Below are 12,140 nucleotides of genomic sequence, written 5' to 3' on the forward strand. Positions count from 1 at the left end.
CTTTCCCTGACCTAGTAAACACTGTCAGCATTCAGATGATCACAGGGGCGAAAGAACCCATTGTGGGTCCCCCCCCCCGTGTCATCCAAACCCAGTGCACAGCGCAGTAGGAGTGGCTTCTCACCCACCCCACACCCCTACTGCAAGCCATGGTTTATGGGGTGGATAAGAAGCCACCTGAACAGCATTCAGATAACACAGCAACCCGTGCTGCTTCACAGGTAATTATGCACATTATGGTCATGCACACAGCACATGCGGGGGCAGGGGAAGAACCCATGATGTGTTCTTTCACCCCCACGATCATCTAAACCTGACCACTGTTCTCTTCCTGAATTGCACATTCACATGTTATTTCTGCTGATTATAAAGAAAGGGAAGCACTGCAAGCAATTATGAGTGGAGGGGGGGTGTAGAAAAACTGGAAGAAAACGAAAGTATGGCACACCAAACTTTGCAAACAATGCCATGCCTTTTTGCAAAGAAGCAGATTAAAGGAACTTTTATATTTATGCACAGATACGCCCTAATGGATTCACATCAGCTTGGAATCTTTTCATAGAAATGCATGTGAGACAGGAAATCCATTCACAAGGTCTCAGAGCTCTGGTTCTGACAGTGGCTACAGGCAGCACTTCTGTTTGTTCCCTCTATTCTCGCCAACCTGCTACAGGGGCATTGCAGTGAAGTACTTTCACAAAAGGCAAGTGATTTTTTTTTTTAATAGTCCAATGGTCCCTTTTTACCAGGGACAGTCCCAATTCCTAGTAAACCACTGTCCCTATCTTACCTTTTGATGAGATTCTGGGGGAGCCTTTTCAAAATGTTATTAGTATGAGTTGTAGTATGAGTTGCAAGTGTTGCCACAGAGGGATTACATCTGGTCTCTAGGACATGTTTATATAAATATATGCATATGATCACCAAGGAAGCCACGCTGATATAGAGCCCCTAACACAGACACACACAGTATTTACCAAGCTGATAAACGTGTTCATGTGGTAGTAGAATAGGTTTGTCCCCCTTCCCTCCACCACACAGATTATGTCCCATATGATCCAGGCACTCTGTTAAATGGCAGGCTGTGCACTACACACTACAGCTGGTGAGATTCAGTTATAACTTTTGATGAGATATTATAGGACAGTACTGTTTTTTCTGAATATGAACTTGAGCACGCTCCGGGAGAGAGCGCAGGACAGGAAGGCCTGGCGTGCTATGGTCCATGGGGTCACGAAGAGTCGGACACGACTGAACGACTGAACAACAACAACAACAACAACTGTTTTTTCTAGAATATCTTTAAACAAAAAAACAAACAAGCCCTCTGCTTTTAAACAAAAGAACAAATAACTATCTTCCTTTGATGGTTAGTACCTCATATATTTCCAGTCAATGCCAAAAAAACTGGATAATCCTACTGGTCCCCTCTAGCTTTCTACCTATGAAATCCAAAAGCATAGTAAACAATGATGTCCCAGGGCTAGTACTCTAAATATGTAGGTTAGGCCTAGGTGCCAGAAGGAGAAAAAAACAGTGGGAGACACATTTTTTGGCAAAGTGAAATGAGCCATTGTGAGCCAAGAAAAGGAGGGTCTGGGGGACTCTCATTATATTACACTGAATGGAATTGTCTCAACTAATCAGAGCACAATAATGCTATTTGGTTACTGACCCACAGACATATGGCTCCAACTCTCTACTTTCAATATAACTTTACAAGTCTGATCTGCATATGAACCTGCAGCATTTTTTCAAGCATGTAAGTCCATTATCACGATACTTCTATACAGATGTATGGGACTACTTTGCTTTCTTTGATTCAGAAACTTTTCTTTCCTACTCCTACTTTGTTTCCCAGTTCTTGTCTTTGCACAAAGTTCCAAATGCAACCAATGAAGGAAACAATTATGTCAATTAAAAAGACTCTGTCCTCACAAAGGAGATGTTGGAAGGGTGCCAACCACCATATATTTCTTCAATCTTGCCATTTGGAATAACTGAGGGTATTTATTTCATAATAGGGGAGTAAATCATCTGACCAAGTTGCCTCCCTGGGCCCAAGCAGAGCTAGTCATGGGATACAACCCCTAAGATAGCCACACCATGTCTGTTAGGTTGATTGACTTTGCCTTTGATAGCTTTTGGTAGGACTTAACCACTGCCTGAATTATGTGCAGCTGAGAGTAGCTTCTCTACTCATGGATCCCAATGTTAAAGAGAAATGTTATGTTTATTCAAGGTAATGTTTTTCTTCAGAAAAACTCATGGAGAAGAACTCTCCATTTTCATGCTGTCAGCCACCTTCCACCCGCTATATTCAGAAAACATCTCAGCTGATTAATCCTTCAACTTTATCCTTTGTTCCTTGGGTATCTTCCCTGGGAAGCTTCACATTACTCTCTTTAGGAAAAATATAATTAGCTATTCTATTCTAGTGTAACATCATCAGGAAGACATATAAAAGAAGATTAAAAGCATGTTTAATCTGACTGGAAACCACAGGCACTAATATGCATCATCATAAAGTATTCCTAAAGGGTATAGCTAAGGTTATACATAGGATTCTTATTTAGGAATCTCCATACCATCACATGGTTATTTCTTTAAGATATACACTTATTTCTTTAAGATTACACTTCAATTATGCACATATCTAATAGACAATTCTTTAGCATCAAACATCACATTACATATAGTTCCTTTACTGTTTTTACCAATTGGGTTTGGGGGTTTTAATGCAATCTCTTTCTTTGCCACCTTTTTGTCTGCTCAAAATCACTATCACTACCCAAGCTGATTTCCCACTCATGGAGAAAAATATATAGGGTCATATTTTCCCTTTTAGGAAGAAAAATAGCTGCAGCAGCATCTTGAGCAGACAAATAGTCCTCTGCTCAGAAATCCCACTTGAAGCCATGTTTGGCTACTTTGAAAAAATTCTGATGAAAAAAACAATCACAGAACTACAAGTAAAACATAGTTCGACTCTTATATTTACTCTCAGCCATAACAGGGCCTTATAGCTTTTCTTAAGAATATGAACAGTTGAAGTGGGTCACACAGTGATAGCTATTGTTCCTTTGGAACAAAGACCTATGCAGTTTTATTTGTATAGTTAAAAATGAAATCAAGACGACATCTTCAAAACTGTGCAGCACACTTCAAAAATAGACAGATCAGTGTAACACCCCATTTCTGTGCCCTAAATCAAACTATCTGTTGCTTCCTTCAAAAGTGTTATAACTGTTTGGAAAATTAACTCCTTCTTTGTGTAAATTATTACTTATTGAATTATTCAAATATTGTCATCTATTTCAAATAGCATTCTTTTTTAACACCTTTAAAGGTATTCACTGTTAACTTCTATTTGTGCCCAATGAAGGAGGTTAATGAGATAGCAATGAAGTAACTAGTTGAGACACTGGCTGGGTTCACATGTAACACTGACCCATCGTGGGTCACATTCTGGAACAGCCCAAGATGGGTTAGTGTGTCATCTGGGGGGTGAAATGCCCGCCCACAATCATTAAATTACCCACCCGGGTACCCACCTTCTGCAGTGGGGGTAAGGGGCCTCTGGGTGACTTACCATTTTGTGTGGTGGGCATTCCATTGATAAATCCTGGTGCTCCTTCAATAAATGCGGCCACCTAGAGAGACAGCCGCCTAGAACATCAGGAACTTCTGGCAGTGCTTTAGCTGGCGCAGGCAATTTCTATGGTCAAGATTGCCATCTGCCGGATAGAGCAGCAGCTGCAACCCCATTCCTGCCGCTGTGATGCACAGCTACCACGATGGGAGGACGACAAGGAACTCACGCTGCAGGGATAAGGGAACCACGCTGCGGAGCGTGGTTCCATGGCTGTGTGTGGGGCACACACGTCATGGTTCCCTTTCCTCTCCCTGCACCGTAGTTCCCCTCCCCACCTTCCCCCCATGATCATATGAACGTGCCCATTGACTGGATTTGCACAACATGCTAACCTGCATTTAGTGGTTGAATGTGGGTTGTTGTTAAACCATAGATTGGTTTGTTGAACCGTGGATTACCGTGTTGTCTGAACTCAGGACATTTTCCACAGGGTGGCTTGTTAACCATGTAGTGTGGCTTATTTTTCTCAAACAAGTTACCGTTAGAACCCATGGTTTGTTGTTGGGTTGTTCAGGGCAGTTAACAAGCCACACTGCATGGTTAACAAGCGACCCTGTGGAAAATGTCCTGGGTTCAGACATCAAGGTAACCCATGGTTCAACAAACAACCCACGGTTCAACAACACCCCACACTCAACCACTGAGTGTGGATTAGCATGTTGCATGAACACCCCCAATGTGCCAGTTTCCACAATCAAAATAAGTCACCATGGTTTATTTAATGGGGATTTTTGAACCCAGTTTTGGTGCTAAATTCTTTTAACATTATATTCATGTACATCCCACAATTTATCTGTAGATTCTAAATAAATAACCCCCATTCAACATGTGGTAATATGATTTATTTATAGCAGTATCTATGTGAATTGTGCCTTACAAAATATGATGGTACAGGCCCTGTCCCAAGGAGCCTACAATATAAATCAACATAAGTGGGAAAGAGGATCATGAAAGAAATGGAGGCAGGGAAAAGAGGGGAACAATATTGATATATTTCACTTAGACATACAAGTTTAGTTATAGCAGAGCATGGGGCTAGAGGGTTGGTCCAAAGTTGTCACAGAAAAGGTGGATTTTGAGGAGCAATTTTGAGGAAATACGAGAGAAGGACTCATGGAGGTATTCTGAGAAGCAGTCCTAGGCATAAGAAGCAGCAAGGGAGAAAGAGCAGAGTTGTTTGAGGAACAGGAGACCTTTGGATGGCTGTGCATGGTGGAGCTGAGCAAAGGTCACAGACAAGGATGTGTTTATTTATTTATTTCGTGTCCAGATCAAACTTTGCTCTGCCAAAATGTAGCCACTGCCACAGCTTTGTCATTAGCTTGTTGTAGGTCGTCAACAGTACAAGACTCCGGCAGTAATCGACACACCATCAGATGTGCTGGGTCTTGGATTTCTCCACATTCACATAATGTATTGTCGTCAACCAACAACCCCCACTTAAATAAATTCATCTTACATTTTGTTACCTGCACCCTCATCCTATTCATTGTCCTCCAAACTATATAAGGGAGAGTATTTCCAGCAGCCATTTCTTCCTTCGTTAAAGTACTCGAGTCGGTATGCTCATTCTTCCATTTACTTATCCGATTCTGTTCTTTGGTCCCCTCTAGGATATTAGTTCTTGACATAAAGCTCTTTCTAGATCTAAGTTGACGAATTGGGGGAATATATCCACTCAAAGGGTGACGAGAGTCAATCTCTTGCTTAGTTCTTTCGGCATCTGCTTCTACTTCCCATCTAATCTTAGGTGGAGCAATGCCAACAAGAGAATATAGTTTATTAACGGGTGTCGGTTTGAGCCATCCCGTCACTATGCGCATTGCCTCATTCACAGCAATATCTACTTGCTTCACATGTGCCGATGTGTTCCATACTGGTGCCACATATTCAGCAGTAGAGACAGTCAAAGCCATAGCCGATGCTTGTAATGTAGCTGGCTGGGCTCCCCATATATAGTTTGTCAATCATCGGATAATGTTATTCCTAGCACATACTTTAGCCTTAGTATTCAGGCAATGTTGCTTAAAAGAAAGTGTTCTATCCAATGTAGCACCCAAATATTTAGGTGTTGGACAATGTTGTAATCTATTCCCTCTCCGTGTAATATCCAGTTCAACTCCTGCATCTTGATTACGAAGATGAAAGGCACATACTTGAGTTTTACGTGGATTTGGGTTTAAGTGATGATTATCATAATATCGCTCCAGTTCTTCTAAAGCCCAGGATAATTTTACAACACACTCATCAAAACTTGGTTTTTGTATAGCCATCGCTGTATCATCCGCATATATAAACATTCACGTATTGGCCGAGGAGGGTTAATCGTTAGTATATATATTATATAAAATCAGGGAGAGTACGCTTAGGAAAGGTAAGGATTCATTCTTTTGCTTCCTCCATCTACTGTTCTTACCATTCAGAGTCACATAAAACCTTCTATTTTGAAGGAAACTCCCTATAACCCTGGTGAGCTTATGATCTCCAGTAAAGTTGTCTATCTTGTGCAGCAATTTTCTATGATTGACTGTATCGTATGCCGCAGTAAGGTCAATGAACACCACTCCAGTGATTAGTTTTCTTTCATATCCATCCTCTATGTGTTATGTGAGATTCAATATTTGTCCGGAACATGACCTTCCTGGTCTAAAACCAGCTTGTTCATTCATGATCTTTTCATCAAGAGTCTCTGCCACTCGATTAAGAATCATTCGCTCCAACACCTTGTAAAGATGACAGATAGTTATGGTCGATAGTTCTTTGGATCAGTTATATCCCAACACATCCTTGTGGTTTGAACACCAGATCAAACAACAAGGATGTGTTGGGATATAAGACCAGAGAAATAAGGCGGTTCAAAGACATGGAAAGTTTTAAAGGTAAGGATGTTATGCTTGTGCAGGTACAGGTGCAGAAGTGGACAAGAAGTCAGTGTAGGGATTTATGGAGGGGCATCATGTGGTCAGAGTGATGAGAGAGATGAATGATGAATAATTTTAGCAGCAGACTGCTGGATAGAGGTGAGCAGACAAAGGGCAGTATTTAAGTCACAACACTAACTCTAATGTAAATTACATTGCTCTAGTGTAAGTGAGGTCTAATGCAATGCGAATAGCTGGCATGATGGGTTTTCCAGAGAAATCTATTGCTCCAAGGAACACTACTGGCATTAGAAGCTGCTTATGCTAGCAAAATGCAATTTACATTAACACTAGTATCGTTGGTTACTGCCCATTGAAATTAGAGCCCCATTTGTTCAGCATGCATTTTAACTCCATTGACATAAACCTGTTTACATCATACCAACTGATGCAAGATTAATCTCTTAGTTGTTAAAAAATTCTTACCACAATAATAGATGAGGTTCTGCATTTAGTAACATCACAGTCAATTCATGTAGCATTAAGACTAACTGATTTCAATGGAAATTCTAAGTTGCTTAGGACTCTGATTTCAGTAGACAAGCTAGGAATACTAGACACTCTAAGAACGCAATCCTATGAATGTTTATTCAGAAAAAAGCCCTACAACTCCCAGCATTCCCCAGCCAGCCATGCTAGCTGGGAATGCTGGGAGTTATAGGGCTTTTTTTCTGAATAAACATCCATAGGATTGAGCCCTAAAATGCTTTTTTTTTTAATAACTCCCTGCCACCAATTAAGCTTATACAGGATTATTTATTTTCATAGGAATATTTTAATTTTGCAGTTTTAACAACACATGCAAGGATATATTTGTCTATAACTCTGATTTAATATTTCTGAAATATCATCATAGAATCATGTTTAATGTCATAGTTCTGGTGGAAGTTGTTGGTATATCTCATCCCAGGCACATTGGGTTGTTTTATAAAGTTACTTTTCAACATAAAGAATGACCTAAAGAAATAAAACTTAACATAAATCATTATCTCATGTCTGGATTATCACTAAAATTATAGCCAAAATTATCAGTGAAATCATATAGTTCAATCATACAGTAAAACAGAAACAAAAATACAATTGCATACTCATTACTATTGTGAACTCTCTTTCACTCCTTTTCTGTAATTTCCACATATAAATGCAGTATTAAAAGCTTCACTAAAAATGTTATGGGATTTCAAAACATGCAGTTTGAGTAAAATCAGTAATATTAAATTGAAGGGTAGTGAGAAGTTTCTCCATTGCCCAGCAGAAAAGTTCCACTACACTCACAAAGATCTATCTGCCTCAACCAACAGTAAAAGCACTATATGCATGTCTAGCATATATATGTCTAGCATGACGAGGGATGTAGAGGGTGTGTAAAATCCATTCCATCTGTATTATGTGGTTTGTCAAGCACCTTTCGTTCTGTCATCTGCCCATTGCTAGAGCTTGATTTCTTTCTTTGTTTCTTAATTTGCACAAATGCACACTTGCATAAATGCACATTTACACAATTTCGCACATGTGAAAATGCTCAAATCCCCCCAAAATGTGCATTTCCATGCTTCAGCCTATGGGGGAAATGCACATTTTTGGCTAGGTTTTTTATTTTGTGTATTTTTCTATAAGGAAATTTGTGCAACATTCAGGAAAGTTAGAAAACCAGTCTGCAAGTCCACATAATCCACCCAACAGGGGACTACTGTGGAATCCACCGGCTGGATTCACGAAAATCCAAACTCATCTGGTTCCATTGCGGATTTCTCCAACATCCCTACTCTGGACCATAGGCTGAGTTTTTAATTTTACAAATTTCTCTAAAGACAATAATCAAGTTGGAAACCCAATTCTTTGTTTAAGCATGATATATTCTTAGTATGCCATACTGTGACAATCCTTATATAACTGTATTTTCCTATGTTTATATAAATATAGATTTAATATTTCCATAGAGGAAAAACTGGGCTTGAGATTCAAATCCTAACTTGCATTTGCATGTGTATTGCAAGACCTTACTATAAAGCCACAGACTTTTGTAAAGCTGTATACCTGTGTTGGGAACACATCATTCAGGACAGGAGTACAATTTCATATATTAATACAATAAAGAAACGAGTAATAAATTCTGTTTCCAGGAGTGATCCAACTAACTGTGTTCAGGAAGAACCTGAGAACAAGTCACATGCACCAGTAGGGGTGTCTGACATGGCTAATTTATGTCCCATTTTGCTGTAGCCATTGTATTACTAGCACGGAAGTAATTTATATTAATGTTTCAAAATGGTTAATAGGTTGACATAAGCATAAGAGATTAATCCCTAAATATCTTAAATCCCACTCATTTGAGAGCCATTTAAATACCTCAAGATGTCCCTATATCCTGTTCTTTAAAAAAAAAAATCCTACATCTATAACTCTCTAATGTTAGATTAAACTTAAGTCTGAGCCTTCTAGCTTTGCCATTTCTGTCACAACTACAGCATTTTAAATTAAAAATATGAGCTCTTTTTTCATATGGTTTCTTCAAGAGAAATCCATCTATGCATGACAGCAAGAAACAAAGCCAGTATCTGTCAAAGCCTTGCAACAACAGATATTGTAACAGAATGATAACAGTGATGACAGAGGGCTGGATGCGTCCGATCTCGTCTGCTCTCAAAAGCTAAGTAGGGTCAGCCCTGGTTAGTACTTGGATGGGAGACTGCCTGGGAATCAGGCTTCCTGCATTGAGCAGGGGGTTGGACTTGATGGTCTTGTAGGCCCCTTCCAACCGCATGATTCTATGTAGGCAAATGCTATTTGTATATAAACATCTTGGGAATCTACACTACTGGTCTTAAAATTTAAGCGCTTCATGCATATCAATCATATTAACTTGGAGGGAGTTCTACACATGAACTTCATGAAAGGAACTGGTCTGATGCAGAACAGGAAGCTCTCTTACTAACCAAACTGGAGACCAGGTTCACTTTCTCTTTGCCAATGGAAGCTTGAAAAGCAACACGAGTTATACAGCCTTGTCCTGTATGTGTTAACTGAGCAACAAGTTGCACTGAGTTCAGTGGAATTTACTCCCCAGTAAGTGTGCATAGGACCGCAGCCTCAATTTGTAAGTTGTTCTTTTAAAGGTGTTATCTATTATTTAAACATACTCTCTTGTATGTTTTAATGCTACAGAATACTTAGTCTACAGATAGCAGCTTACTTACGTCTGGGACTCCTTTTCATTTTGTTGTTTTTGCTGTGGCTGAAGAACGTTATTTACCAGCTCAGTGATCCCACTAAAGGGAAACCACCTGTTTAAATAAGCAAATAATGTGACTAAATAACCAAATAAAATCACACTAGTATAAATGCTTTCTTACCCAATAATAATAGTCATATAAAGGCAGAAAAGCTACAGCCAATGGGAATATTCACTGCAATTTAAGTAAGCCACTATTAGGATGTAAGGGAAATAAAGTTTTACACTTAAATAGTCCACAAGCAGGTAGCAAGAAACTACATCCAACTAAAATGTGGATGAAGTAAGAAGCTGCAGGCAGCTCTTACAAGCCAATCAAAAAGCAGATGACTAACTGCAGCCTCTCATATATTAGTTAAACCTAATACCATCAAAGGTGCAGAAAGCAGAATATGGCAAAAGTAGAGAAGTCAAGCCCACTGCACTTTTAAGATTTATTACTTACTGTGTCACTTGAGGTTTTTGTTCTTCTTTGACCCTAAAAAGATAAGTTTGTGCAACTGAGTGTGGTGTACTAGAAAACAAATCCTACCTTCAATCCTCTGTCTGTTTCTCCCTCTCTCTTTCTCTCTCTGTGTTTACTACAACTTTCATCTAGACCAGTTTTCTACTAGGTATTAACGTAACATCACAAAAACCTAAAATTCTTAATTAGTGTTGTGAGTCATATTTTGTCATTAACATGTCATTATTTTTCAACATAATTATTTGGAATATTAGTATTTTAAGAACTATAATTAGCTATGGGATCAATAAAATGTATTTAATCCTAAATTACTATAATAAATTTCATCCTTTATTTTAGTAAGTTAAAAGCAAGATAGGGGCTAGATATATACTTTAAAAAATAAATGAAATAAAACAAATATTGCAGCTGTTCATACATTTGTAGTAGAGGTAATCACTATTATCTCCAAAGTAACTTCATAGTTTCTCTGTAAAGTCCACACATTATGCTTATGGTAAAATGCATGGCTCAAAATGCTTATAGCTCTGTGGGGTTCCTTGTTATAATCATCAGAAGCACAGAACATGCAAACATTGGGAGCAAGTAGATATCAAATTGCATCCTCTAACCAAACACAAATATAAAATGTGAAGAAATCTATAGTTCTCCCTGGTTTGATAGAAAATTCTCTATTTTGATAAATAACTTAGAATTATGTTACAGTTTTTGCATGGTATATTTACCAAAGACTTTTTGTTGAAATTATTTATATTTTCAAAGTTCAAATATTTACATATTGCTCAGTGCTTCATGAACAATTTTGTAGGGATGTACGGAAGTCCCTTACCTTTTACGAAATTTGATTCGCGGTGGGAGGGAGGTGCTCCGTCCCTCCCCCCGAAATTCTGGCCGGGGGGGAGGCGCCCCGTCCCTCCCGCCGCGAATCCTGGCCGGCCGGGTCTGCAAATGGCGGCGGCTGTAGCCGCTGCCGTTTGCATCCCTGCAGTCAGCCATGATAGGCTACGTAAATGTTTACGTAGCCTATCATGGCTGAGTTTTAAAAAAACCCCGCGCGTACGCAAATGGCGGTGCCCATGGGCGCTGCCATTTGCGTTGCTTATTTTGGCACGTCTAGTCTACGTAAACATTTACGTAGACTACGGAGAAAATAAGGGGAACACAAATAGCATAGACGCTACGCTATTTGCGTTCCCCTTATTTTCGCCGTAGTCTACGTAAATGTTTACGTAGACTAGACGTGCCAAAATAAGGAACGCAAATGGGCACCGCCATGGGCACTGCCATTTGCATACGCGTGGTTGTTTTTTTTTTAACTCAGCCGTGATAGGCTACGTAAACATTTACGTAGCCTATCACGGTATTTTTTAAAAATCTAGCCGTGATAGGCTACGTAAATCTTTACGTAGCCTATCACGTTTTGTTTTGTTTTTTTAAAGTTGGAAACGGTGGCAGTGGCGGCCGGTTGGAAGACCGGCCGCCGCCGCCGCACCACCGCCGCCAGGGAGATTCACCCAAGGTAAGTCCCGTCCCGGGGGGGGCGGGGGGGGCAGACCGTTTCGCCACCGAATTCGGGGGGCCAAATGCACTGGCATTCGGCCTCCCCGAGATTCGTGGCGAAACTCTCTGACATCCCTACAATTTTGTAAACAGAAGATTTTAAACATTCTGTTAGGCTACATCTTTCAATTCACACCAGATGCTATAGGTCATGCTACCTTTCTCTACTAAAATCAAGGTATTCTCAACCTGAATAGAAGTGCCAAATGTGTCCAATGCTGCTAAGGTATAAATATGAAGCTTTTTAAGTTCAAGGAATACCCCCAAATTGTTTTTGTTTGTTTACATGATGCTATGTGGCAGTAG

At 39.7% G+C, this 12,140-nt stretch overlaps 1 protein-coding gene across 1 annotated transcript in view; it reads right to left on the minus strand.

Moving 5' to 3' along the window:
* RIMS2 (regulating synaptic membrane exocytosis 2) overlaps positions 1–12,140 on the minus strand; it is a 616,900-nt gene that overhangs the window by 548,300 nt on the left and 56,460 nt on the right. Inside the window, exons 2-3 of the mRNA XM_084848966.1 lie at positions 10,254–10,286; positions 9,774–9,860 (exon numbers count right to left, since the gene is read on the minus strand). Coding sequence (XP_084705092.1) covers positions 9,774–9,860; positions 10,254–10,286 — 120 coding nt within the window. The remainder of the gene's footprint in view (positions 1–9,773; positions 9,861–10,253; positions 10,287–12,140) is intronic.

This window comes from Heloderma suspectum, chromosome 4 (assembly GCF_057233095.1).
Source record: "Heloderma suspectum isolate Gila_16-S chromosome 4, 16-S_ref, whole genome shotgun sequence".
NCBI lineage: Eukaryota > Metazoa > Chordata > Lepidosauria > Squamata > Helodermatidae > Heloderma > Heloderma suspectum.